General features: G+C 55.3%; 12 protein-coding genes across 12 annotated transcripts; 5 read left to right on the top strand and 7 right to left on the bottom strand.

Moving 5' to 3' along the window:
• Positions 1-1,366: 1,366 nt before the first annotated feature.
• On the top strand, positions 1,367-3,038 carry ACO1O0_004752 (major facilitator superfamily domain-containing protein; the record flags this gene model as incomplete). The annotated part of the gene is made up of 3 exons (XM_083194185.1): positions 1,367-1,528; positions 1,580-2,860; positions 2,910-3,038. 3 exons carry the CDS (start codon positions 1,367-1,369, stop codon positions 3,036-3,038), a joined length of 1,572 nt encoding a protein of 523 aa, XP_083051133.1.
• Positions 3,039-4,035: 997 nt separating this feature from the next.
• ACO1O0_004751 (Metallo-dependent phosphatase-like protein) lies at positions 4,036-6,111 on the top strand (the record flags this gene model as incomplete). Its single annotated transcript, XM_083194184.1, has 3 exons — positions 4,036-4,299; positions 4,470-5,529; positions 5,582-6,111. The coding sequence occupies 3 exons, from the start codon at positions 4,036-4,038 to the stop codon at positions 6,109-6,111; spliced, it is 1,854 nt and encodes a 617-aa protein (XP_083051132.1).
• Positions 6,112-7,687: 1,576 nt separating this feature from the next.
• ACO1O0_004750 (uncharacterized protein) lies at positions 7,688-8,701 on the bottom strand (the record flags this gene model as incomplete). Its single annotated transcript, XM_083194183.1, has 2 exons — positions 7,688-8,467; positions 8,540-8,701. The coding sequence occupies 2 exons, from the start codon at positions 8,699-8,701 to the stop codon at positions 7,688-7,690; spliced, it is 942 nt and encodes a 313-aa protein (XP_083051131.1).
• A 1,678-nt stretch (positions 8,702-10,379) lies between these two features.
• Positions 10,380-11,124, bottom strand: ACO1O0_004749 (uncharacterized protein; the record flags this gene model as incomplete). Its single annotated transcript, XM_083194182.1, has 2 exons — positions 10,380-10,836; positions 10,904-11,124. 2 exons carry the CDS (start codon positions 11,122-11,124, stop codon positions 10,380-10,382), a joined length of 678 nt encoding a protein of 225 aa, XP_083051130.1.
• A 452-nt stretch (positions 11,125-11,576) lies between these two features.
• Positions 11,577-11,898, bottom strand: ACO1O0_004748 (Con-6 family protein; the record flags this gene model as incomplete). The annotated part of the gene is made up of 2 exons (XM_083194181.1): positions 11,577-11,713; positions 11,784-11,898. The coding sequence occupies 2 exons, from the start codon at positions 11,896-11,898 to the stop codon at positions 11,577-11,579; spliced, it is 252 nt and encodes an 83-aa protein (XP_083051129.1).
• A 622-nt stretch (positions 11,899-12,520) lies between these two features.
• ACO1O0_004747 (kinetochore complex Sim4 subunit Fta1-domain-containing protein) lies at positions 12,521-13,768 on the bottom strand (the record flags this gene model as incomplete). The annotated part of the gene is made up of 1 exon (XM_083194180.1): positions 12,521-13,768. One exon carries the CDS (start codon positions 13,766-13,768, stop codon positions 12,521-12,523), a length of 1,248 nt encoding a protein of 415 aa, XP_083051128.1.
• Positions 13,769-15,738: 1,970 nt separating this feature from the next.
• Positions 15,739-16,934, top strand: ACO1O0_004746 (zinc-dependent alcohol dehydrogenase; the record flags this gene model as incomplete). Its single annotated transcript, XM_083194179.1, has 3 exons — positions 15,739-15,863; positions 15,917-15,965; positions 16,032-16,934. 3 exons carry the CDS (start codon positions 15,739-15,741, stop codon positions 16,932-16,934), a joined length of 1,077 nt encoding a protein of 358 aa, XP_083051127.1.
• A 236-nt stretch (positions 16,935-17,170) lies between these two features.
• On the bottom strand, positions 17,171-18,058 carry MET8 (bifunctional precorrin-2 dehydrogenase/sirohydrochlorin ferrochelatase MET8; the record flags this gene model as incomplete). Its single annotated transcript, XM_083194178.1, has 3 exons — positions 17,171-17,369; positions 17,425-17,906; positions 17,963-18,058. 3 exons carry the CDS (start codon positions 18,056-18,058, stop codon positions 17,171-17,173), a joined length of 777 nt encoding a protein of 258 aa, XP_083051126.1.
• A 469-nt stretch (positions 18,059-18,527) lies between these two features.
• Positions 18,528-20,676, top strand: PEP7 (FYVE zinc finger-domain-containing protein; the record flags this gene model as incomplete). The annotated part of the gene is made up of 2 exons (XM_083194177.1): positions 18,528-18,800; positions 18,856-20,676. The coding sequence occupies 2 exons, from the start codon at positions 18,528-18,530 to the stop codon at positions 20,674-20,676; spliced, it is 2,094 nt and encodes a 697-aa protein (XP_083051125.1).
• Positions 20,677-21,211: 535 nt separating this feature from the next.
• SWI6 (MBP1 family protein) lies at positions 21,212-23,746 on the bottom strand (the record flags this gene model as incomplete). Its single annotated transcript, XM_083194176.1, has 3 exons — positions 21,212-21,798; positions 21,854-23,567; positions 23,621-23,746. The coding sequence occupies 3 exons, from the start codon at positions 23,744-23,746 to the stop codon at positions 21,212-21,214; spliced, it is 2,427 nt and encodes an 808-aa protein (XP_083051124.1).
• A 1,067-nt stretch (positions 23,747-24,813) lies between these two features.
• Positions 24,814-25,974, top strand: ACO1O0_004742 (LYR motif-containing protein; the record flags this gene model as incomplete). Its single annotated transcript, XM_083194175.1, has 1 exon — positions 24,814-25,974. One exon carries the CDS (start codon positions 24,814-24,816, stop codon positions 25,972-25,974), a length of 1,161 nt encoding a protein of 386 aa, XP_083051123.1.
• A 55-nt stretch (positions 25,975-26,029) lies between these two features.
• On the bottom strand, positions 26,030-26,647 carry ats1_1 (acyl-CoA N-acyltransferase; the record flags this gene model as incomplete). Its single annotated transcript, XM_083194174.1, has 2 exons — positions 26,030-26,547; positions 26,605-26,647. The coding sequence occupies 2 exons, from the start codon at positions 26,645-26,647 to the stop codon at positions 26,030-26,032; spliced, it is 561 nt and encodes a 186-aa protein (XP_083051122.1).
• Between the last annotated feature and the right edge of the window lie 674 nt (positions 26,648-27,321).

Here is a 27,321-nt window from a genome sequence, read left to right as displayed (position 1 = left end):
TAGAAGCGACGAAAAAAATGCCGGGTAATCGATCCCTCAACTATGTTGTCCACGGATGGTCGCTCAACTTGGTCGGCGATAAGTGGTCTTTGGTTGTCGCGACTTGCGACGTGGGCTGTTGCAGGAGTGCCGCAGGCCAGACCTGGCGCGTACGGAAGCCCCTCCAGCGGTTAACCCTGCTTATATATCATTGGATTAGTTGGGGCGACAACCCAAAGCCTGGGAGCCTCAAGCTCCGTGCATTTGCATCTGGGCAGTCATGGTTTGTTCGACCATGCGTGAGGACCTGAGGTCAGAGTTCAGTGGTCCATCCACCGCTCGTCACTGAAAGAGGCAACACGCTGGGGCCGATTGATCCGCCTTCCAACACACGTGACCGTACTGTAAAACAGCCAAAGCGCACAGACCCATGCCCTCCTTCATTAGTAGCTGTCTTGCACGAATGTCCTCTCTGAAGACTGCTCAAAATGTTAACCTTTGCGATTGAAGGCTTTCCGGATGAAAAGACGCCGAATTCTTACGCGCAACTGCCACTGCGAAGCTTCGGTTTAGAACGCCGTGGCTTGCCATGGTTCCATCACGTCATCACCCTGCATCCTTCCCAGGCCCCAGCCAGACCAGGATGACGCTCCATCGACGGTGCCGAAGGGAGCTAGCTACTGGAGGGTGGGAGAGTTCAGGCATCCTGTGGTCGTCGAAAGTTGATGTACGTCTCAGTCCGGCCTAGGTGGACTAACAGGCTAACCGGGATTTTCTACAGGCCCATCTACGGATAAGGATGGACGATCGCAACTCTCGATGATGGCTGTTCCTGGACACGAAGATTGTCTCAGTTGGAGCGCCGTTTTCGAGGATTTAGACATCACTGCACGCCGCCACCCCAACGAAGTTCCGGGGAAGCTCCAGGCTGCAGCAACCCCCACGTTCATGGATCGGGCTGGTCTAAGTGATCCGAGCACTTGCGACGAGTAATAGGCACTCGTACTACCGGCATCCCCGCTGGAAGGGGGCGTATTTCGGTGTTGCCGCAAAAGCCAATCACACATGTCAGTGTGCATCGCGTCATCAGCCCCCGATGTCCCGCCAATACCTAGTCTTGGGTGTTAACACGGAACTGTCCCCAGACCACTCAGCTCGTTAGCAGTTGCAGCATTTTCCGGGGCTGCATACTTCTCGCTGATCTCCCACAATCATCAGTATCCCGACATAGGGTGTAGTGCATACTTGGGTGTCCACCGCTTCTGCTTCCACCTTCAACGTCCACGTCGGCGCTGCTTTCCGGCGTCTCCCATTTCTGCACCCTCCACCTTCCTGACCTCAACATCGTGGCCTTTGGAGACACCACGGGCCCCACCAGGTCGACAAAATGGGCAGCGATTCAGAGCCTGATCGGAAGAAGGACGGGGTAACGTCTCCCCCGGCCACTCGTCGAGTGAGTGCCAGCATCGCCTACGAAGACGACGCTATCCTCCCGACCGGAATCCTGGACCCCGTATACGATGCCAAAGCCCGAGTGCTCAACCATGCTGTGAGGATATGTCTTCTTAATCCAAATATACTTAATTAACAAGCCATATAGATCCAAGAAATAGGAATGGGATGGTACCAGTGGCAGCTCTTCATCGTCGTCGGATTTGGCTGGGCTGCCGACAATCTATGGCCCATTGTCACCTCGCTTGCTCTTACGCCCGTTGCCAACGAATTCGGTCCCACCTATCCGCCAATCCTTACACTAAGCCAGAACATTGGACTTCTTGCGGGCGCGGCCTTCTGGGGCTTCGGCTGTGATATCTTTGGGCGAAGGTGGGGCTTCAACCTGACTCTCGGTTTGACGGCACTCTGGGGATTGATTGCAGCGGGAGCGCCGAACTTTGGTGCCATTTGCACATTTGCTGCATTCTGGTCATTTGGCGTAGGAGGCAACCTTCCCGTTGACTCGGCCATCTTCCTCGAGTTTCTCCCTGGCACCCACCAGTACCTGCTGACTGTGCTATCGGTGGACTGGGCGATTGCTCAGGTCGTCACCAACCTGGTGGCGTGGCCGCTGCTGGGCAACCTGACTTGCGAACAGGACCAAGATACATGCACCAGGTCCCAGAACATGGGCTGGCGCTACTTTCTCATTACCATGGGTGGCCTGACCTTGATCATGTTCTTCATCCGGTTCGTCTGCTTTACCATCTTCGAGTCCCCCAAGTACCTGATGAGCAAGGGCCGGGACGAGGAGGCGGTCCGCATTGTCCATGAAGTTGCCAAACGCAATGGAAAGACGACAGACTTGACAATCGACGACTTAAGAGCATGTGAACCTGAGGGCTACCAGGTGCATACCGACGTGACCACGACTCTGAAGCGGCATCTTGAGAAGCTAGACTCCAGTCAGATTAAGATTCTCTTCTCGAGCAAGCGCCTCGCTCTCAGCACTGGTCTTATCATGGCTGTGTGGGCATTGATTGGCCTCGGTTACCCTCTCTATAACGCATTTCTGCCCTTTATCCAGTCCTCGCGCGGCGTCGATTTCGGAGATGGCAGCACCTACATCACATACCGTAATAACCTCATCATTGCCGTCCTTGGTATCCCAGGTGCCCTCCTAGGAGGTTTCTTAGTCGAGCTCCCTTACATAGGACGCAAGGGCGCCCTGTTTGGCTCTACGGCACTGACGGGTGTCTTCTTATACTGCTCCACCATTGCCAAGTCAAGCCCACAGTTGCTGGGCTGGAACTGCGCCTTCAACTTCTGCAGCAGCACCATGTATGCAGTATTGTATGGGTACACTCCCGAACTCTTCCCAACACCACAGAGAGGCACAGGTAATGCTTTGGCTGCTATTTGTAACCGCGTATTTGGTGTTATGGCGGTATGTTTATCGACTTCTGTTAGTAAAGAGCTGCGCTGACCATCTCTAGCCCATCATTGCCATGTTTGCCGATCTCCAGACATCAGCTCCCGTCTATACGAGTGGCGCGCTCTTCATTGCTGCCGGGCTCCTCGTTCTCGCCATGCCATACGAGTCGAGAGGGCGGGCGGCGCTCTAACTTGAAGCACTGATTTTCTGATTTTTGGAGCCTGAAGCTACGGAATCATATTGCAACACGTTAATACATTAGTGGATGACGATACCCCTTCAACATTAGATAGAGGAAGAGCGAGGATGAATACCCCGGGATAGTCTTCATTTTGGAACAAACCCTATACGGCCAGAACGAGCGGGACCCGAGAGCCTCTGTCTCCTTAGCTTGGCTGACCCAGTATCTGAGGCGGACTGCCTGTAATTTGATCACTCTACCTGGATTGACCCCAGCCACGTCTTTTCTCTTCGCATATTGTAACACACACCGACTAACACGGGCGTTCAAAATAGGAATGGGGCTGTCCGTGGCCTGCTGCCGTGCCGTTGTTCCATTATATACACGGCCTAAGGATATGCCACCTCCATCTTCACACGCTCCCCTCCATAACCATACTCTGTAAATTGCCCGTATAGCCGGGCATGATAGCTGCCTTGCACCCATTTCCATGAGATCGCTCTACTATACCACGGAGGCAGAATAGACCCACAGACCGTAGCAATTGTATTCGTGCGTCGTGAAGGATATGATTCTCCCGTTCGCCTGCAATTGAATCAGCATGTAGTTTTCTCCCCGCCCAATTGCGTACATCTCTAGCATGGGCAGCTCAAGATATGTGGACATACGTGGCTCGCCAAGAAAGCTCCAAAGTCTCCAACCCTGCAAATCCAGGGCTTCTGTGGGGTTTCAGGTTGGGGCTGGCCAGTGAAGTAGGCTGTGTTTGCATTGAGGCAGCCAATTTGAGACGGTGCAACACGCCACTGCATTAGATCTTCCCGTGCCCCTCCCCCTCCAAGCTTCCGAGCTTCCAGCTTCCAACGACCACAGTATCCAAGAGCTCCAACAGCAACCCTATCTTTCCCTAATCCATTCTTTTCTTCCAGAGTTTTGTTTCACTTTCGCCGTGACTTCTTCTCCTACCATCATTAACGTTGTCCTCCATCTATACCTCCCCGCAACCACAATGGCACCCAGAGGCGAGATCCCACCCAACCTCCAGGCCACATCGACGTCAGGCCGAGCCGATGGAGGGTTGCCCCCCGACCTGCGCATCCTCCACTACAACGACGTCTATCATGTCGATCCCGCTAGCGCTGAGCCGATAGGCGGCCTGGCCCGCTTCGTGACGCTGTGTAGGGAGTATCGGGAGGGCGAACGCTTCAAGGACCAGCCCGAGCTAGTGACCTTCTTTTCGGGAGACGCTTTCAACCCGAGCTTGGAGAGCACGGTGACCAAGGGTAACACGCTCTACGCATCTTCCAACATGGCAGCCTCTTGCGCTAACATCTGCTAGGGCGCCATATGGTACCTGTTCTCAACACGATCGGGACGGACTGTGCATGCGTGGGGGTATGTGCATTCTATAAAACAGGGACCAAGACACGCTGACCAAGCAAGAACCACGACCTCGACTTTGGCGTCAAGCAGTTCGAGCATCTCACCTCCAAAACCAAGTTCCCCTGGCTCCTCGCCAACGTCCTCGACCCTGCCCTCGGCGAAGGCGTGCCCCTCGGCAACGCAAAGCCAACATGCATGCTTACGAGCTCCACCGGCATCAAGATTGGCGTCATCGGCCTCGGCGAGCGCGAGTGGCTCGCCACCATCAACAGCCTGCCCCCAAACCTCATCTACAAGTCGGCCAGCGAGACGGCCAAGGAGCTGGTCCCCCAGCTTCGCGAGCAGGGCGCCGAGATTATTGTCTGCGTCAGCCACATGCGCGAGCCCAACGACAACAAACTAGCCGACAAGACGGACGGGCTCATCGATATCATCCTCGGCGGCCATGACCACTACTACGCCCACAGCGTCATTAAGGGCACACACGTCCTGCGCTCGGGGTCTGACTTCAAGCAGCTCAGCTACATCGAGGCGTGGCGTAGGGAGGACGGCTCCGGCCGCTGGGACTTTGACATCTGGCGCCGCGACGTGACATCCGAGATCCCCGAGCACCCGCCCACGGTCAAGCTCGTGGAGGGGCTGACTTCGAAGCTCAAGAACTCGCTGGGCAAGCCCATCGGGTGGACGGCCATGCCGCTGGACGCGCGGTTCAGCACCGTCCGCTTGAAAGAGTCCAACATTGGCAACTTTGTCTGCGACGTTATGCGGCAGCACCACGACGCTGACTGCGCCATCATGGCCTCGGGGACGATCCGCGGTGGCCAGATCTACCCGCCGGGCGTGATCCGCATCAAGGACATCACGACGTGCTTCCCCTTTGAGGACCCCGTCGTGCTGCTGCGCGTGACGGGCCAGGCCATCTGGGACGCGCTGGAGAACGGCGTGTCTCTGTACCCAGCTCTAGAGGGACGGTTCCCGCAGGTGTCGGGCATCGAGTTTGAGTTTGACCCTTCCCGCGAGTCGGGCAAGCGGGTGATTTCGCTTCTCATCAATGGGGAGCCGTACGAGCCGGAGAAGAAGTACAAGCTCGCTACAAGGGGATACATGGGGCGTGGGAAGGGTATGTATCCCAGCTGGTTTTCTTCCCAATGATTAGTTGCTAACGATGACAGATGGATACACGGCGCTGCTTGTCAAGCCGGAGGGCGGCGAGGCGGAGGAGATTATTGATGAGGAGAACGGCATCCTCATCTCTACTATACTCCGCCAGTACTTTATGGGACTGCGGACGGTAGGCCAGTGGAAGAACCTGGCCGAGCACTGGGTCTCTGTCGCCTTCAACGCTCGCACGCCCTTATCTCCAGCTGCCACCGACAAGCCCACTCGTAATCCCTTTGAGCATGCAGATGGCGACGATACGAACAGGTCGTGGAACGACTTCTTGCAGTCGCGGCTGGGGCTGAAAAAGACACCCCTCAACGACGACACCGACGGCGAAAGCGACGGCGGGGATGACGACGTGAACGACGACGACATGGACTTTGAGGTGCTCCTCATGCGCAAGTTCTGGACGCGGTGGGCGCTCCGGGCGGGCGTCAAGGCCAGCGTGTGCGATCCGCTGCGCGAGGGCGAGATGACGGTGGACTGGACGAGGACGATTGCACCCGTGCTAGAGGGCAGGATAAAGATGGTGCAGGGGTAATTCTGTACGACGGATATGATACATGAGACATGACCAAAATAGATGGCCTCACTGTGTTTTGAATTCTTGTCGTCTCGAACTGTTATTAATTATGGAGGTAAAGAGTGGTTGGTCCCCTATGTTGGGCCTTGGAGGTTGTTAAGCTTGCTGAGCATGGCTTGGCTGCAATACTGACGCCTACCAGGCACATCAGCTAAGTCTTATCGATCCATTATTAATGATTCCGCACCTTTCCGCCAGATAGGTCCCGAATTCCCAGAGCAAGTGAGTGACTCCCTCCTCATTATGGCGATCATAATTATCATCGTCCGCTTCTTCGGCCAATGGCCCGCTCAACTCTGCATCAGAGCCAACCCACGAGTCATCGAGCGGGTTGGGATCCTCGTCTGCCCCTGGTTGCATATCGACCATCCGGATGGTGACTCTTTTGGCACGCGCGGCGATCTCACGGTTATGGCGCCGTCGTCGTTGTCGCTGGCGGGCAAAAAGCGTCAATACTGCCCAGCCCTGTACGAAGAGTATGAACAGGACGATGGCAATAACCAGGCTGACGACGGGCTGGCCATCCGAGGAGTCAGGGGGGGAGGAGGAGGGTGATGATGCGAGTTTGGCGAGCTTGGCAGCAGCAGTATCGCCCTTGGGAGCCGTCTTCAGGTACGGAGGAGCCAGTTTGAGGCCCTTGGGGTTGGGTCGGCCGTGAGGGAATGTTCGGCGGCTCGGGTCTTGGATGAGCATCCCCTGGGGATGGTGGGTCACCATTGGCACTGGCGACGACATCTTGTTCCTTCTTTCAGAAATGTGTGAAAAGGGTTGATGATAGGTGATTGATGATCTGCCAAAATTCTACACACATATTTCTTGTGCGTTCATGTTGGGAGGGACATGAGTGTGCAATCGGACTGATGTACCTACCTTGACGACCTGGATGGGCTTGATACGATGACGCCGCTCTACAGCCACCTTGATGACTGGTTGGGCTTATCTGCTCACGTGGAGATGCGAGATTTTGTTCCTGTGAACTTTTATTTTGTGTTGAAGCTTATTGCTGCCACATTGGGGTCCTTACGCTCACAGCCCTAGAATGCGCTCAAGGTCCAAGCCCCTGAGACGCCACCCACGGCAAACATAAAAGAAGTTTCCGGCTGAATGATTGAGGAAAAGGGAAGGACAGAGAGGCGAGGGGAAATTGAGACGAGGCGAAAATTGCGAGGTTGGGTACAGGATCTGTAGGCATTACAGTGAATGGAGGAAGAATAAAACAAGTCCTGCACGTAGCATATCATTGCTGCATGTTACGTACATACAAATCACTAGATTGCCCATCCGATGCTGTTCGATGACTCCGCAGCTTGAATACATATCCCCAATTCCCTTCCTGTGCATCTTGTTCCTGTTCAGTAAAACCTGTGCCCTTCTTCTCCAACCTTTATGGGCCATACACCTGTCGTATCTCAAAACCAAAGAAAGAAGATGCACGCGTGAGCTTCCGAGTAGTTGGTCCTCAGTAGCTTATGCCCGAAAGTTTAGCACACCTCAAAAAAAATGCAGGACTGGGTACGCACCTCCACTGTTCCATTTATCGATGATTTGTAAAATCATCACACCAGTGAGGCATGAAGTTGGCATGCGACGCCAGGGGTGGCCGGGGAGGCCCTTGGTTCTGCTCATCCCGCTGACGTGCCGCAGCAGCTGCTCGGTGAATACGCTCGCGCAAGCGTCGAAACCGCGATGGCTCCGGGGGTGGATCTGGTTCTCCACGCTCCAAATCTGGGTCTGGATCGGCTGCTCTCTCTTGGGGTTGGTGAGTCTGAGGTGGAGGGTCAGGAATAGAAGGCAGATCCTCGAGTGGAGGTGGAGGGGCAGGGGGGGAAGACAGATCTTGGAGCGGGATGGCATCTTCTATGTCATCCTGCTGTAGATATTCCCCGTGTAGATCCTCCCCTCGTAGGTTCTCGCGCTGTGGATACTCCTGCTGTACGTCCTCCTGCTGTACGTCCTCCTGCTGTACGTCCTCCTGCTGTACGTCCTCCTGCTGTACGTCCTCCTGCTGTACGTCCTCCTGCTGTACGTCCTCCTGCTGTACGTCCTCCTGCTGTACGTCCTCCTGCTGTACGTCCTCCTGCTGTACGTCCTCCTGCTGTACGTCCTCCTGCTGTACGTCCTCCTGCTGTACGTCCTCCTGCTGTACGTCCTCCTGCTGTACGTCCTCCTGCTGTACGTCCTCCTGCTGCGAGTCTTCTCCTTGTTGCTCCTCCTGCTGTTGCTGCTGCTGCAATTGCTGCTCCCGCAACTGCTGCGCCTCTCGCTCCATCCGGAGTCGGAGGTAATACGCTCGCTGCTCTCGTTCCTTTCTAGCCTTGCGTCGTTTCCAAGGGTTGTATCTTGCGCAGGAGGGGAGGGTCATAAAAAGGTAACCTAGAATCCATACAATAAAGCCGAGAAGAATTCCGCCAAAGGTGAGGAAGACTGGGTGTTGTATGACGAACCAAAGCGGCTTTTCGACCTGCTGGGCCCCGCGGATGTGTTCGTATTTGGGCAAGGGTTTCATCTCCCGAGCAACTAGGAGGGTGAATTGGTAATTCATATACATACTGGTGAGTTAATTAGAGGAACTCGAGGGGTGTTTAGATGTATATGGTATTGGGGATGGTATCGAGAAGGGAGATGTTTTGGTTCAGATAGGTCAAATAATTTGGATCTTGGGTGACGGATACCTAAGGATGGAGTTTCTGTACTTGGCCCTAGGTATTCATAGGGGGTTGTATTTGGAAAATATACAAAGTCTATTTCCGTTGAGGCTTCGCTCTGAGTGCCGTGCCTGTAGGTACATGGTAGAAAGGAGAACAGGCATCATTCCAAGGCCGGGTGGCCACATGATGTCTACTAGGTTTCAGCCCCTTTGATTGACAAGAAAACCAACACTCATGTATAAGAGACACATAAATATCATGTTGAGGGGATCGCATCGAGTAATAAAGGTATAGACAAACCGTGTCCCAAAAAGCACATCCCGGATTTCTCCATCAAGAACTGTGAAATCGCCAGCCAACGCATCGGACATCACACGATAGCTACAGCCAAGGTGATAGCACCCAACGAAATTACTCAATATGCCTCTCCCCCCATCTGAATATCTCACACAAAGCATAGTTGAAGAGGAGTTTGAAATGATCGGGCATCCAGAGCAGGATCCTCCATCATATCCCGAGACGACCATGGAGCGAGCGCCATATCATGCCAACAGCAACACCAATAATGACACCGACGGCACCAACAATGGCAACCGTGGCACCAACAATACCGATAGCAACAACGGCAGCGACGCCAACAGGGGCAACAGGGCCAGCGGTAGCCTAAATAATGACGAAAATGGCACCCGCAGCAGCCCCAGCTCCGAGGGGGATCGCTTTGGCATATTTTGCGTCTCAGTTTCGAAGCCTCCTCCTCACATTTTGGCACAAATGGATCAACGAAGACATCTCCCTATCGGAACCTACGCTAATTCTTACCGCCTCTGGGCCTCTTCTGCCGACCGGGAAGAAGAAAAGAATCAGCCACGCCAAGACACCAAGAACGACAGACGAGAAGAAGACAATAAAGTAGATAAAGACGTGAACAAAAACGAGCTCGTGGGGCAGAATTCGGATAAAAGACCATGCAAGAAACCTGGCAATGGCTCGGGTGTAACCTCCGGCCAATTATCTGGACCGTCCTCCTCATCCCACAGCAACAGCGGCGTAAATTCTCGTGGGAAGATTGGTGCTCCCCTCCGCCGTTGCAGGTCTCCAGCACAATACAGGTCGCCTGATCCCATGGTGATGCCCGTCAGAGCACCACCCCAAGGCAGATCACAAGATGGCCTCGGACCATTAGGTACTACTCCCAGTACCGTCCGGTTCCGCCGATCTGGACGGAACGGCCAAAAGTCACCAGACAGTGAAAACTTCACTAAACGCGTAAACTATGCGGCCTATGACAGACCGTGGGGCGATGGCGTCTGGGTGCCAACCGCAGAAGACAGACGACAGCTTGGGTTGTCGGACCACGACTGTCCCATCTGCTACTTTTGCTGCTGGGTGCCATTCCGCTGGCTGTTCCGAAAGATGACGGCTGGCTCCCAGGAGACGGAGGATGCCGAGTCGGAACAGCCCTCCTTCTGCCAGAAAGTCTGGGACTTCTTCACTTGTTGCTGTCCCGGCTCCAAGGGCGCCGACGAGGAGCGTGAACCGCTTATCGGGTCCAATTCCCTTTGATCACCAATCGTCCGTTCACATCTTCTGTAGCGTGCCCGTTGGGACGATGCGCTCTCCAGCCCCCTCAACCGCCATCCTCACCAAGGCCCGCCCCAGCTGCTCCGTCGTGATACCCTTGACGAAGGGACTGAACAGCCTGGTCACGGCAGAGGCGTTGGCAGGGATAATATAGCTCGGCCGTCCAATCCAGACCTCAAAGTTGGCGGCCTTGTCCTCGTCGGCCAGCTCGCAAAGCGCCTTCTCGACACTACCCTTGATCTTGCGCGTGTTTTCCAAGAACAACAGCCGTTTCCCCTGGTCCCACTCAGCCATATCGCCGCTGCAGAAGACAAAGCGGAAGCGTTTGCCCTCGGGAACCCTAGGCGCCAGCTTGTCGCGCATGGCCTTGGCTCCCGCGCAGGTGTACTCGACGCCCACCCTGCGCGCCATGTCCATGTCGCCGCCAAACTGTTCGACCCTGCCCCCTATGGCCCTTTTCACGGGAGGTCTTCTTTTAGCACATCCGCCACACCCAAAAGGGGGGAGGGCTGCTCACTCACCAGATACACGCCTCAGCGCCCTCGAGGTGCTGAATCAGCTCGTCCGGGTACGCGGAGAAGTCGCGGTGCATAACAACCTGAATCTTGGGATGACTCTCGATGTCACTGGCCACGTTGCGGCGCGTCAGGATGAGGACTTTTGTGATGCGGTCGTCGGCCAGGCACGCCTTAACAATGCCCCCGCCGGCGTTGCCGGTGGCGCCTGTGACGATGACCTTCATTATGCGAGATAGTAAGATGGTAGTATGGGTAGAAGAGAGTGGGTGGACGGGAGACACTTTGTGAGATGATGGGGAGAGGTTTCGTGAAGATGGGATTGGAAGTAATTCGGGAGCATGAAAGATGAAGTCGGAGGAGGAGCTGAGAGCGAGACCGTCTCACTTTGGATCCAATCATTAGCGCCATCATGCAGGGCATGGCCAATGCTCGCGCGAGTTGTACAGACTGCAGGCCGTCTTATCCGTACCCCTAGCTAGGGATTTAATACTAGTTTGTGACAGAGACCGAATAAAAATCATTGCTCGTGCTCGTACTTCGTATTAGTACTACCTACTCGGGAACGCAAGAATCAGTGGCGTGGCACGGCGCAGCGTCTAGAAGCACAGGACCAACAGCAGTACAATCATCCAGGGTATCTATCACTAATGATGCGCGCATCATTCAGCTCCCTTCATCAAATAACCCTACTTCCCTCAAGCTGGTCCGCCGCGCTCTTGCTGTGTGGCTTGCCATCCTGGCCATAGTGGTTGACCTCTCCACCAAGCGACTCGATCGCCTCAGCGCTGTGCTTCTTGCTATGATCGCTTGTATCTGCGAGGGCGGTGTTTCAGTGACTGGCTCTTCATGTGAAAAGAATGTGTTATGCCATTAGTGGTCTTACTGGGGTTGGACAGGTTGGCCTTGTGGCCCTGGATCGTCTTGGAGACGTCCTCCTGACCTTGATTAAGCTCTTGCATGTCGTTGGAGATGACTGATTTGTTTCCTGCCGACGCCATCATGGATTATTCTCATGTATGTGCTGACTCTGTTGGTTTGCGTTGTGCATTTATGAGGTTGATTTTTACGGATTTCGAGGGCAGCATCGTGCCCTTGGTCTGCCCTCCTTATAGTCGTCGAGGTCCAGCACCATCATCATCCCTCCATCGTTTGCGTCATCTCGTCGGTCATCGTTTGTCGGATTATGCTACCCCGGCTCTCAAGTTGCAAGAACAAGGCTGTCCAAGGAGTAAATCCTCCGATCGAGATGTATCCCTGGTTGCCCAGAGAGGGTTTCGTACACCAGTGTTGCTAGACTGACGGTTAAGGAGCTGGTATGATGCAATTCAATGCTTGGCTCCCAAAACTTGGATGCAGCATGCTGAGTGGATATCGCCTTGGGTGCGTGAGATCGCCCTGGCTGGTGCCCAGACTTCTGGAGTGTGGGGGAGGGGCACCATGAGACCCAAATCTGGATCAACCCATTCATTACAGGCAGACCTTCAACAGCTGTGAGTTGTCCTAGGCGGAATGCCACAAATTTGTCACTCCATCACTGCCATGCTCAGAGCCAATGTCGAGAATATGGCAGGGGCGCGCCTAACGGAGTAAGTAGCCAGATAACCAAGAAGCCAGAAGGCCTCAGGTAAAGATGGTAGGCAGTGCTTCGCCGCCGATCCGCTGGCCCAGCCGAGTCACAAACATCCAAGCGGCTCTAGACAGATCGTCACTCATATCGCCTTGCCTCACAATCTTGAGCCGGCTAGAGGCCAGGATGTATCCACCGCACGAGACCTGGACGACGCGCACGCTGGGATGGAAGACGTTGAGCGCCAGGTGGTGGTCGAGATACCGCGCCAGCGCATCCATGAAGGGCTGGCTCGCGGCATCCGCAGCTGAGAGCCATGCCCACCCGTCGTCCGAGTTGCCGCCTGCGAGCCGTCGCCGCTCGCGGACGTCGCTCTCCCAAGAGGCTCCAGTGCTCCTTGGTCTCCGCGCGAGGCCCTTGCCAGCACGCACGAACCGACGGAGGTCTTGCGGTTGGATGGTAATATCCAACGACCTAAGCCCAGATTTCGATTCCTCCCCATTGTCCTCCGCATCGGCATCGGGGTTGACCTCGACGCTGGGATCGGGCAGTGGCGCGTTAAAGGCCAGAGTGACGACAAAATCGGCGCCTTTGGATCTGATACCAACAGTCCGGATCCAATCTTCCCAAACATTTACAATCGTCTTGGTCCCAAGAGCAAGCTTACTGACGCGGCAATCGAACGTAGTCGAAAGCCATTCGCCGATGACATGCTTGAGCGGCAGAGGCATGCGGAGGAGTAGGAGGGGTAGGTGAACAAAATGGCTCACGTTCGCGTTAGGCTGACTCGGCGCCTTATCTGGCTGCATCTTCCACGTCGCAGCCTTGGAGTTGTCCTTAATCCCCACGCCGGGGAGCAGAAGCGCAATGTACGCTGCATTCTCGTGCCGTATCTCGATCCAGAGACCCTGCTTCTGGCTCTCCGACAACGAGTCCCAAATATCATCATCATCCCCGCCGTCATTTCCACCGTTAACCTCATCTCCAAGAACGGTATTGGCGCGGAACCATCGCAGTTTGACGGACCGCAAGGCCCCGACCTGGCCTGCCGGCGTATCGGTAGACTCCAGGCCGATCTGTATACCTCGAACCACGTCGCCCACGAGGGTGTCACGCAGGCGGCGGCCCAGGACCTCGAGGCGGGGGGGCGTCAGCTTCTCAGAGCCAATGTAGAGGGGCGAGACCCGGTGGGTCGAGAAGGTCGTATTGAAGAAAGGCGGCGTAGGTTCATCGTCGTCGGTGGCGGCGGCGGGGTTGGGGTCTGGACTAGACATGTCGGAGACCCTTGATTGTCGAGACATTGCTGGCGTCCAAGTGTGACCAAGAGCCGGAGTGCGAGTGGCTAGTATTATCGGCCCATCAATGTATCGTGGATTGCATGGGTTCGTTCTAGACGACCTCGTTCTGAAGAGGGCGAGCTCGACGCGTCGGCGAAGGCTGAAGGGACGCGTAGGGTCGCTTGGAGGCCCGTTCAACGGCCCCTTTGGTTAAATGACGCGTCAAGGAGGTGCCTGACCCATGAGGAGCGGCCAGTTGAAAGTGTTTGGTGACGTAGATGCCGGTGGGTTGGAGAAGCTCTCCCACTTCCCTCGAGGAACGCTATCGTTTGCGACGTGGGGAGGAGCTCATCGGCGCTGACTCAGCAGTCTTTGGCAGGTCACCACTTTCTTGCATGACGGTGACTTAACCACCATCCATGGCTTCCCTGGTGCATCTGCGAAGCACCATGTGAAAAAATACTTGCGTAGATCTCTCGCACTCTTTTTACACACCATTATTCTCGCCAAAGCTCCTCAGTGTTAAATCCGAAATCTATCCCACTGCGTCCTAGATTTCCCAAAGTAGTAACACGCCAGAGGTGGCGGCCAATCAGCATCACTATCCCAAGAATCCGCAGCCGCCTTCTCTCCAGTCATATAAAAGTCATACGAACCAGCTCCTAGTTGCCTCTCATCCTGGGCATCGAAATACGTAAGCCTAACATCACTAAAGAGCCGACGTGATCATGGGCCTTGAATCGTGGTGTACGGAGTACATCTCCATGTGTCCTCAAGGAAACGTAATTTACCCTATACATCATCGACACTCTCCCCTTCGAGAGAGGCATAAAATGCACAAAAGGCATAGTGGTCTTCAAAAATCGCGGCGAACCCAACCATTTTAACCATCGGATTGGGTCCCCAGGATATCACTTGATCTTGGGGACTAGGGTAGTTAGCTAAAGGACAGATAGAAGCCCGCCCCCCCATTTCGCACTAACCGACGTCTCTAATAGCTATATTGTATGGAGTAAATTAAATTATCTTCATTCTAGGAGTGAAATGATTTCTATTTTACGGCCCACTGCTTTAGAAGCTGGTTGCTGAAAAGGCTGCCTATACTACCCACATCCTGCGTGTGTGCCAGATGGGTAAATCACCCAGACAAAAGTAACATATCATCCCTGCCATAAACAAATCACGGTTTATTTAGCTTCTTTCATATTTTTCTTTCTCTGTGGTAGTACTCATCCGCAGCTAATCGCGCTACTACGTATGAATAGCCGTTACAACCTCTTGGCATTATCTCAGTCTGCAGCTACATACTACGTAGTACCCAATCAGCCGAGGCATAGTACCTACTACTACTAGTAGTATTCCAAGTCCTTTAAAACTACAAATAATATATACTCAAGTTACCCGTATTTGCGTAATAGAATGACCATGAGCCATGGATGGGGCTAAACTGGTCATGAATGTTACCCGGACTATGTAGATCTAATATCTTCCGCAAGCCCACCACCTCGTAAGAAATAGGGCGCACTGATTGCACCGCGTTTATGCAGGGTGATCTAAAGAGGCAGACATTGCATCTTCAAGTGGCATTTTGGTTGGACATTTGCCTCTTGGAGCCCCCTCAGCCGAGGTCTCGCATTGGACACTGATAATGATGTCAATGAGCTGCAGGTTGATGTACAGAATGCGGGGTGGCCTCGAATCTCGATCTTCCCCTCACGCTGGGAACTCCAGATGTCTGCTTCGTACTTGTAGACACCTCCGGGAATTTTTATTCCTTTTGGGAACTTTGCGGGGCGAATTGGCCATAGACCTCGGAAGCAGGTGATGAGGCATGGCGTAGATGGTGGTAGATGAAGAATTGCCCCGAAATAAGATGGCTGTGTCAAGCCCCATGTAGATGCTTCACGACAACTGTAACGTGGATCATACTCTCCTGAATATACCTGGGAAGATATTTCCAACATCCCGTTGACAGGTATACGACAATTAAAACCATGGACGCCGATTCGATTCCAAGTAAGCACCAAGGCATTGTCTACGACAAGCCTGGCGAGCTGTCGACCAAGCTCATTGAGATCGACACTCCTGAGCCGGGCTCCGGCCAAATACTGGTGAAAATGTGAGCCCATCCGCGGTTTTCATGCTGGGATTGATACTGAGATATCATCAAAGTACTCACACTGGTGTTTGCCATTCGGACCTCAGCATCATGCTTAACGGAGTAAGTTTCTGTCTGTCCATCCACCTCTCCCAGGGTGCCCCAACCTCACACTTCCCCGCCCTCTAGTGGGTAGGGTTGGCTCCCCTGACAACGAACACCCAAGTCGGTGGCCACGAGGGCATCGGGAACATCGTCAAGTTCGGCCCGGGGTGCGAAAGCGCGGGCCTCAAGCTCGGAGACCGTGTAGGCATCAAATGGGTTGCCGAGGCATGCCTGAGCTGCCCCCGATGCCTCACTGGCACCGAGACGCTTTGCACCAAACAGAAGAACTCGGGCTACTCGTGCCCGGGAACCTTCCAGGAGTACGTGCTCAGCTCTGCCTACTACGTGACCCGAATCCCCGACGGACTCGATAGTGCCATGGCGGCACCGCTGCTCTGCGGCGGTGTCACAGTATACTCGGCGCTCAAGAAGTGCCGCGCGCAGCCGGGCGACTGGGTTGCTATGAGCGGCGCGGGAGGAGGCCTGGGCCACCTGGGCCTGCAGATCGGCAAGGCCATGGGATTCCGGATGTTGGGACTTGACATACCAGAAAAGGAGGAGTTCATCTTCGAGTGCGGTGCTGAGAAGTTTGTCGATGTGAAGGGCAATGTCCCGAAGGATGTGCTCAGCGCCACCGACAACGAGGCTGTGGCGGCGGTTGTGATCTGTAACTCAAGCAACGACGCATATGCCACGGGCCTGAATCTGCTCAAGTTCAATGGCACCTTGGTGTGTGTCGGCGTGCCTAACGGGATTCCTGTGCCCATCGCTAGCACATACCCGGCTGCTATAATCTTCAAGCAGCTGCACATCGTGGGGAGCGCTGTTGGGAGCCGACAGGATGCCAACGAGGTCCTTGCTCTAGCAAACCGCGGACTGGTCAAGACGCACTTTTCTTTGCATAGCAAGGAGGATCTGGGTAAGCTCTTTGAAGAGATGGAGGCTGGGCGCGTCAAGGGGAGATATGTTTTGGATATGTCTTGTTGATGGGTATGTGAAGACCTAGTATCTGTTATATGTTAATGATCTATACACATCCCGTGTTGAATACTCCGACCCAGTGACAATCTTAACTCCAACCATGCTATGTCCGAGCTTCCATTCTCTTACACGCCATCGGGCGTATCCGTACACCGTGCGTCCATGAACGCGGAATTATCGAAATGAGCAGAACGCCAATTAGACCTCCGTAAAATCTAGCCACGGTTTCGATGCTCAGTTTCTCATGCGCCTACACTGAATCCAAAAGAACCTTCAAACACATCCAGTTTCTTGACATCACCGCCACCTCCTCGGAGGGCTAGTAAGATGTCCATGGAGGGGACCTTGTTAGCAGGATAAAAGAGGAGCAGATTCTCCATGTCCTCCGCTGTCAATTCGCACATCTCCTCCCACTTGTAGGCGTCGCTCACTTTCGTCATCCTGCCAAAGTTAGCATACAAGCTGCTAGCAGGTTTAAAAGTCGTTGAAAACCCACCAAGCCATCCGCTTCGGCCCGTCCTCGGGGTTGGGGGCCATCTTGCGCAGCTTCACCCGCAGCTCCCCAATCGCCTCGATGGCATTACCCGCATTCTGTGGTAGTTGCCTGGCGATGAACCGTCGCAGCAGGGCCGCAATCCTCGGGCCCTTGCCGTTCGTGCTGACCATGATCTGCAGAGGCCCGTCGCGGTGCACGCTGCCGAAGTAGAAGTCGCACTCGGGGGGCACATCGGCGATGTTGGCGGGGATCTTCCTCTCCTTGCAGAGCTTCCAGATGACCGTCGACGCGGCAGGGTCGTCTACGGCCACGAGGACCATGTCGGCACCATCGAGGTCGGCTGGCTCGAAGAGGCGGTCGACGTGTGTGATTTGCTTCTCGGCGACGCGGTGGGCGACCTCATCGTTGAGGCCAGAGGCGGGGCATACGACGTGGACGTTGGCATCGGCATTCAGGCAGTTGAGGATGCGGCCAGCCGCTACCTAGAGCTTGTGTCAGTCAACGACTGGTAGAAATGAAGTTTTGGAGTCTGTCCTACCTCACCACCGCCGACCACCAGGACCTTCTTGCCCTTGATCTGCCATGCTAGAATGAGGCTACCTCCGGGCTGCACCTCTGGGAATTTCTTCGCCATTCTTATGCTAACGATGGACCTTGGGGTGAAAAATGTCTGTAGGGAATGTCGAGAAGAACTCGAAGCCCGACAGCTTGGGATGAATTTCCTCCGAGGGTCGGGCTTCAGGGTTGCGATAACAGCGATAACAATGAAAACGTCACCGCCGTGGGGGCACGATAATACGGTACATGCAGCCCCACCAAGTTTTCGGCTCGTCAACTTGTATCTCCTTATGGCATCAAGGCGCCTCCTGTGCCGCTCCAAGCCACCCGACCTTAGCAGGCTTCAGCCTTGCTGTTGCTCCTCATCAGCCCACCGCGACCACAGGAGAAGGTCAACCTCCTCCAACACTGAACGAGCGACGCAACTCGGGGCGTAGCTCGACCAAGCGGCGGTCGTCTCGTCTGTTCGAGTTGCTGCCCAACTTCCCGCAACCGCACGTCTTAATGCTTCCGTTATAGCCAGCTTCGCTTCCCCTTCGCCACCAATGTCGGGACGCAAGCTGGGCGGTGGCCGCATTCTGGGCAGCGGCAAGGGCCTTGCGCCTCCGACCCCGCCGTCTGCTATCCCAGCCTCTAGCTCTCTTGCGCCCTCGGAGAGCGCCGTGTCGCTGGGCTCGTCGTCCGTCTCACCGCCTGCCACGGGCAGTCTCCCCGACCTGGGACAGGATATAGGTTCGAGCATCAGTGTCGGGGCGCAGGGCAATGGAGAGGCGGCGGATGCCTCGGCCATGTTCTGTCCCATATGCAATGAGGAAATGGTGAGGTTTACAATGTAACCCCGAAGATACGGTGCTTAATGCTGACTTCGTGTAGGTGACGTTGTTGCAGTTGAATCGGCACATCGATGACACCCACCAAGAGCTCGCGGAAGAAGAGCAGGACGAGGTCAAGACTTGGTTCGACAAGCAGGTCCGCAAGGCGAAACGATTCCAGCCGTTGTCTCTCATTAATCAGAAGCTCCGGGGCCTCGATGTGTTCGAATCCAATGCGCCGGCACCCACTGCCCCCCATTCTTCCATCGCCGCCGGCAAGCTACCACTCGAGGGACCAATTGACCCCGATGAACTCTTTACACGGAAGCACTGGCAAGCCACAACCATCGATGACTACTGCACAGACCCGACATGCGGCCGAAGTTTGGGCCCTATAGCAGGCAGTATCAATTGCCGACACTGCGGGAGACTGTTCTGCGAAGAACATACCATGTATCAGATGAAGCTTAGTAGGAGCGCCAACCACGAGCCGGTGCGGGGATACTGGGCACGAGTATGCGAAACATGCTATAAGTCGAGGGAGGGTTACAACGACCATAATGGCCTACTGGTAGACCACACCAACACATTCGCCGAGACTAGGAGGAAGAAGGTAGAGAGACATAATCTGGAGGTCTCAAGGTTAGAGAAACGGTTGACCAAGTTGACGCGGTTATTGGCCAACCCGCCAGAAAGGCTGCCCGCGTCCAATGGGTCGATATTATCGCCCATGACATCGCTGGCGGGACAGAAGAATCCAAGGAAGATAATTGAACAATCTGTTGTGACGTGGGAGGAGGATAATGAGGTGCCCAAATGCCCGTTCTGTCAGCAAGAGTTTGGGTCATGGACGTTTAGGCGACATCACTGCCGGATATGTGGACGAGTGGTATGCGCAGACCCGCAGACCGCATGCTCATCCGAGGTGGGTTTGGCTGTGGCAAGTCGTGCGTTGACCCGATCCCCCTACGTCCATTGCTTCGACGCTAACGCTGTCATAGATACTGGTTCGGCTACGGAGAAACCGCCTACACCAGGTGCGCCGGTCCAGGTAAATATAGACATACGCATGTGCAGGGAATGCAAGCACACGATCTTCTCAGGCCGCGAATTCGCCGAGTCCCTGCAACTTAAGCCAGCGGACCAGCGGGCCTACGAAACCCTCAGGCAGTTTGAGCGCGGCATCCGCCAGTTGCTGCCAAGTTTCCATCGCGTGCTGCTCGCTCTCCAGCCAGACAAGCTCGAGAATGGCGAGGTGGACCTGAGCAAGCCGCCGCCGACACACGCCCAGATCCAGGAGGCTGCCAAGATACGGAAGAGGCTCGTGGACAGCTTCTCCAAGTACGGTATGGCGGCAAAGAGAATGAGGGACCTGAAGACGGAGAGCCAAGCACAGAAACGGCTGCAGATGGCCGTGTACACCTACGCCAGTGGTTTCCTACACACAAACATGCTACCGCTCAAGAGCCTCCCCGCACTACTACGATCCAGATCAACCCCATCCTCATCAACATCCAGGCTATTATCCTCACAGGGAAGTCACCCCTCTGGGCTCCGACACTCCCAACTCGCAGTCACCGACTCGGAGACAACATCCCAGACGGGCACAGCACCCAGCGAGACGGACGACGGCGCCAGCACCGTGGTCAGCCAGCTTGAGACGGAGGAGAAGGATCTCCGCGAGCGGCTGGTGGTGCTCGAAGAGCAGCGCTTCATGGTCGACGAGATGCTCAAGGCAGCCACGTCGGCGCGGCGCTTCGAGGAGGTGAGCGCCCTGTCGCGCAACAAGGAGGAGCTTGGGGGCGAGATTGACACACTACGGAGCAAGGTGGGAGATCTAGAGGATAGATGGGAAGGTGTGTATAGGAATGGGAATGGGTGAGTGGGTGGGTCTATTTTGAGATTGGCATAATATTTGCTTGAGGCATTGCATGGCGTTGGAGGCGATACATACGGGGATATCTTGGGATCGTGAAATAGGCCAGCGAGGCCCTGTACATGAAATACGTACACCTGATTAATTGAAGAGTTGCTCATGACCTTTTTGCTTGGAGACTTCATCGAGAGTGTTCGGATATCACAGCCGCAGACATCACAGGTAACTTGAAGCACATGGTATAGTAAACAGAGAACGAGTACGTTCGGTAAAGTACTATCGTCAAAAAGGACTATACGCAAGTGATATCCACATGGTTCATTCCAAGCGCGCCCCAAGCCAGATCCAACGCCGCAATGTGCTTGATACAGCCGCAGTTATTTCCCGAGCCAAGGTATAATATCTAAATATATAAAAAAAGACCACAGCCGAGCCATAGGCAGAAAAAAGACAAAAAGCCACCCACTGACAAAAATCAACTGAGCTGGGTACAGTATCCGACGGAAAACAGAATGCGGTGATAGAGAAAAAGGGTGCGTCACTAGTGCACCACGCCCTCTACTCCGCCTAGGAAGCGCCGTACGCGGCCAATATCCAGCTCGTCGTGCTCGCTCTCCACGGCCTTGAGCAGCCCATCGACAACGGCGTCGACTTCGTCCTCCGCTACGCCTGTGCACAGGGCAACGACGCGGCGGTACTTGATCTCGACGTCGCGACTGCGGCTCTTGAGACCGTTGACCATGCTGCGCGTGGCTTCGGCGGTGCCCTCGAGGGCCTTAATTCGTGTCCGGAGGACAAGGGACGAGGGGAGAAAGGCGCCTGAAGGCGAGTCGGATGACTCGAGAATGGTGGACAGCTCTGTCTCCCATGACGAGGAGTTGGCCTTGTGCTGCTCGTGCATGGCGCGGATCTGGTCGTCTTGGCGCGCCTGGGCGAGGTTGGAGATGATTTGCCGCGCTACTTGCTGTTTTTTTAGTGCAGCCGACAGCTGCTCGACGCTGCGGCGGGCGTCGCCGAGCTGGGTAGATGTGGTACGGAGGGTGCCGTGCAGGGAGTCGATGGACGCCTGCTTAGAGTTGAGCTCTTGATGGAAGGAGGAGCTGGTCTCGTTGAGGAGGTGTGTGATAGCTAGTATCATAGTTAGTAAACTGACGGCGTGGACTTGAGTTGAGGCGGCACTTACAGGCTACGATCTCGTCGCTGCTCTCTCTCGCGCGCGGGTTGGACCCTTGGCCAAGATTCTTATCGACTGTCTTGTCCCCATCCCCCTTGTCCTCGGCGCTGTCACCGCCAATACCAAAGTCAAGTGGCCGTAGACCAGCTCGGTTGGCAATCTCGGGATCGGCCCCCACCTCTAGGAGTTGCGAGACGATACTCCGGTTGCCTATCCGCGCAGCGATGTTCAGGGCCGTGTCACCGGCACTGTCACGGGCGTTGACTATTTCGCTCATGAACCGCGCAATGCCCATCTTGGGGATGAGGGCTTGTGTGCTGCCGGGGGCATGGCCGTTGTTAGTCTGGTTCTGGCTGCTGGGAACACTGCCTTGCCGCACGACCCATTCGAGAAGACTTTCGAGGTAATATCGACTGGCCGAGCTGCGTCCCTTGACGGCGCTGGTGACCGCAATGTGGTGGAGTACCGTGCGTCCCTTGTGATCCCGTGCTTCTATCGTTCCCCCAAGCACTTCTAGGAGATCAGGAAATGACCCATGGTCCATAGAGTTTGTGACCAGACACGCTCGCATGAGGGCAGTTTCGCCGGAGAGGTTCACGCGATGGGGGGAAGCGCCCGATGCGATAAGAGCCCGTAGGAGCGGCATGCGGGAGAGAGTCGCGGCCCAGTGCAGTGCCGTGTGGCTCTGCCCGTCAATGGGCATGTCTAGTTCTTGGGGCGTAAAGGAGCGCAGCATTTCATGTTTGGAGTGATCCGCTGCCCCATCATCCATAAACAGCCCCATTAGCAGACTGCGCTTGTGCTCCATATCGGGAGACACCTCGTACGCCAACGGGGGAACGGGTCCGTTGGTTTCTTCGTCGGGCGTCTGGTCGTGGATGGCGCTCTGCGTATAGACAAAGGACTCGTTCGGTTCCGTTGGCGATCCGGGGAACGCCGAGGCGTAGAGGTCCATGTTCTGGCCATATCCAGCGCTACCACCGAAGCTGTCAACCGGGGTCATGGTCGTGCGTTGGCGCTTCCGGGGCGGCTCGTTCTCGGGCACGGGACCTGCAGATCCTTGTTGAGAGGACGGCGGCTGCTGTTGCTGGGTAGAGTAGGCCGAGTCTGGCTGGTTGTACTCGGACGCGTAGCTCTGCTGCGAGTTGCCGGGGAACTCGTCGGCATTCTGCAGCGAGGGTTGACGGGTAAAACTGGGCGCTCTCGTCGGACCATTGCGGCTCCTAGGCCCGGGGGAATCGAATCGAGCCTTGCTGATGGCGGCGACAGCGTGGGAGGCTGTGCTGGAGATATTCTTGAAGAAGGTTCCTGATAGGCCATTGGCACGTCCGTCCACGCTCGAGTTGTATAGTCGCTTGCGCTGCGCTGCCATTGCCTGCTCTTTAGTTGGGGTATTGAGATCTCCTCTACCGGCCACGCCTCCATCCTGGCCCATGTCATATGTCAAGAGTGGCCTCAGTAGCTCCTCCACGCCGTACTGGCGGCAGACCTCGACGCCGCGCTCGAACTTGATCCAGGTACCCTGATACTTGCCGTATCCGCCCTGGACCTTTTCATGCTCGCCCGTCTGGATTTCCTTTTCGAGGATCTTGGTGCGCTTGCCCTTGTCGACGCCGGCAACCTTGAGAATCTGGGTGGCATTCAGCCAACAGTCGTTACGCCTGCGCATGACTGCCACGCCATTGACCTCCATTTCGTAGACATCGACGCCGGAGTAGGAAGCCTGGGAGGTGGTTAGGGTAATGGGAGCGAAGGGGAGAATGGGCCATTGCGTACAGAGTAGATTTGGGGGGAGTCGGAGCCGCCGCCATTGTAGCCGCGGTGAAAGGAGGCCGACAGGCCGGGCTGGGACTGCTGGCTCATGCTGAAGGACTGCTGCGACGACTGTGATGCCGAAGGCATGGTACGAGTCGGATGTGGCGCGGTGTCGTATCGCGTTTCGTCGCCGAGTTGAAGAGGATCCTAAGGGTGGTATCAAGGGCGGCTAGAGGCTGCAGCTGGGTACATAATCGGGGCACCAAGGTCGACTCTAGCAAGTGGTGCGATGGATCATAGAATGCGGAGTAAGAGATTATCGTCGCCCGGGCGCATGTTCCAGTCGGTGGTGAAGAGGCGAAATCGAGCGAATGCAAGGAATAATTGATGGGGCGTACGTCGGCGTGGAACTCGATGCAGCGTAGCGGAGTGCTGCGAGAGCAGTGCAGTGCAGCGGCTGCCGCTCGCAAATGGCGTCGTTTGAGGTTAAATGCAGAGGATTCCAACTGAAAGGAGGGGAAGTTGGCTCCGCTTCTGCAAAGCTTGTGCAGCTGGTACAGGAAGCAATTGCACACTGCACGAAATAAATTCTCGGCGGATTTTGCAAAGGATTTCTGTACGGGCTCGACGAGGAATCCAGAGCTGATTTGAGGGAGCAGTCGAATCTGGAGTTGAGAGCGTCCAAGGGAGAGGGTACGGAGAGGTACACGAGGAAAAGGGAAGCAAAAGCCTATGTGGAAAGTACTTCCTTGGACTGGCAAGTTGGACCCGCAACGAGATGAGATAGATGCGCCTAGATGGATCAATGTCGCGCGTCAGTTCACGGGGTCTCAGGTCAAAATCAATTAAATGTTTGGCGTTGACGTGTCCGTTTCGTGATTTCGTGTCGTGGCGCGATACCGCGATTTGTGCTTATGTAATACTCGATGCATATAGATCCCGCAACCTGCATACGGAGTACAGCACATCGTAGCCGTAGAAGGAAGTCACAATGATCAATTATTGCCATGCTTAGTAGAAAATCGAAACATACAAATTGCTGTAAGAAAATTGAAAGGAGCTCGCTTTATTAGTTGTTTTGGGCATTCAATTGTTCTTTGGTGCATATGGCGTGTCGACCGCAATCCCTTGGTCCGTGGTAGATTGCAAAAAAATGTAGACAGCCTCAGCTCCGAAGTTTCAACCAGACATCGAGTTCGATCTCGGCCACCACGATGGCTCCGCCCGCATCCATCGTTCCTTCGAATATCCCTACTCTCCACCTGTACCGCCACCTGCTCCGCGAAATCACATATCTTCCGCCCGCCTTCTCGAGTATTATCTCCTACCACGTCACCCACCGGTTCCACCAGCACGCCAAGGACCGTACTCACCTCAAGAAGCGCCTCGCGAGAGCCCGATCGGCCCTACGAAACATCAAGGCTGCCAACCATGGAGACAAGGAACGCATGGAAGCCCTCATCTCTAAGGGCTTTGGCAGGTCTGGGAAACGGCGATTAGAGTTGGTCTCCAACTTCGTCGTGGCACAAGGTCCCAACGACTCCTCGTCGCTGGAAGCCCTCCTCGAGGTCTCTAAAGAGGCACCGAGCAACAAGGAGGCGACCAGACCTGGTGAGGGAACTACCGAGGCTTCCGACGTCAAAAGTGTCACCAAACCTCGCAAGTACGGGTTCCTGGAGAAGTGGGATAAGCCGAAGCTTGTCCAATTCCTAGAATCGCAACGCAGGGTACAACAGAACAGCGGTGACGGGGTCAGCTGGGAGGGAAAACCGATACGGTCGGTCAATCAAAATGCCCGAGTACCTGAAAAGAATATATGGGGCAAGCCGCCGTCGGAGATCCTGGTGAGGGCGAAGCAGGCGAAGTGGTGGAAGCGACACGCCGACAAGATCTTGCCACCGCTGGGAAAGGGAGAATGGGATCTCCTACAGCGGCTCAGCAGCGGCGCTCAGGAGGAGGGAGAGTGGAGGATACCCGCGAGACGCACGCCCGCTAAGCCGTTGAGCGGCGACGTGGACCACACGGAGCCCGAGTGGGATTGGGAAGAGTATGCCACGAAACCGGCCGCCGTGATCGAGCGACCGCAAATGGCTAGGGCCAAGCGATACTTTGGGGAATCCGATTCGAGCCCATTTCTTGGAAAACCTCACAGGGACACCGTGTCTGAACGATGGTTTCGTCGGACTTATGCTCGGACTTGGCAAAAAACTGCATACATGGAGCAAGATCCGAACACGCTTAAGTACAAGTTCACATGGGGCAAGTTGGACAAGACGCCCCCACCAGCTACCGAGAGGCAGAGCGTCCTGTTCGAGGGCGTCGATGGCAGGGGCCGCAAGACCAAGGAGACACCCTCAGGACCAGCGAAGCCTTGATATTCAAACCTTGACATTCCAATCCCTTTGGCATTTCAGCATCTATAATCTATGTCTATGAATCAAGCAGATGGGCCAGCTTGTCCAGCCCGGCGTTGTCGACGCGCATCGTCACCCAGTCGTTCATGGCCTGAGCCCCGAGGCTCTCATAGAACTTGATGCTCGGCTCATTCCACTTGAGCACGCACCACTCGAGGCGCCCGCCATCCATGGCCACGACCTCCTTGGCCAGGTCGACCAGCAGACGCTTGCCGTACCCCTTCTTCCGGTACTCGGGGCGCACGAACAGGTCCTCGAGCCAGATGCCCGGCCTGGAGCGCCACGTGCTGTAATTGTAGAAGTAGAGCGCCATGCCCGCGGGGGCGCCCTCGGGGGTGAAGAGGAGGAGGCAGCGCGCGGGGCGGGAGGGCGATGTGGGCTCGGTGTTTGGGATGGAGGACGTGTTGGCGCCCGTGGCGGTGGAGGGGGCGAAGGCGATGGTGTCCTGGAGGGTCTCGATGGTGGCCTTGACCGCATCGGGCTCACGCTCGTAGTCGGCAAGGTCCTGGATGAGGCCGAGGATGATGGGGGTGTCTGGGGGGGTTAGCTTGCGCTGGGCTGGTGACGTCGCTGTTCACGCTCAGGACATACCCTCACGGCGCGCGTGGCGCACGACAGCTTCTGTGGCAGACATGTTGCTGACTGGTTTCCTGTATGCTTGAACAAAAACCAACTAGCAGGGAGAACTCAATTGAAAGAATACGGGTAGATACCCAATTTGTAGTCGGTTAGATGTGGGGTTGAAACGTGGGGCAGCGTTTTTTCGTATCCCATCCCAAGGGCGCCCAAAGAGCGGCGCGACAACCGGCGGTGGGGCACCCGGATCTAAGCCTTTAAGGTACGTAAGTGAGGAAGTGCTACATGACTCACCGAGTTCGGCGAGGTTGTCAAGGGCATGCATTTCAAATGCGCCATCATCCGTGGATGCCGAATGGTGGCGAGTCCTCCCTCAAGGGAAAATGGTAGATATCTCATGGAGCTGACCTCCTAGTTCGTCTTTGAGCTTGCCGATATGTGGAACATGTGTAGAATAAGGCTGAAAAATGGATTTGAACCCTATTATAACCCTATTATTCTACGAAGCACCAAAAAGGGAAATGCCGATCACTAGCAGTGGCTCGGCAGTCCGGTGACGTGGGTCGAAACCACTGCATACCCGCCATTTGCTTAACTCAACCTGATTAGGTACGGCTATTATTGGTATATATATCCGGGTCGGAGGTAGACGATGATACGTTGATGGGAAAGACATGCGAAGTAGGAAGTAGCTAGCATATTACCTATTGTCACCCAGCATGTTAGAAACTT

Source organism: Amphichorda felina (assembly GCF_050947745.1).
Source record: "Amphichorda felina strain 45539 chromosome Unknown scaffold_4, whole genome shotgun sequence".
NCBI lineage: Eukaryota > Fungi > Ascomycota > Sordariomycetes > Hypocreales > Bionectriaceae > Amphichorda > Amphichorda felina.
Note: the sequence above shows the minus strand (reverse complement) of the source record. Positions and strands in the feature narration are given on the sequence as shown.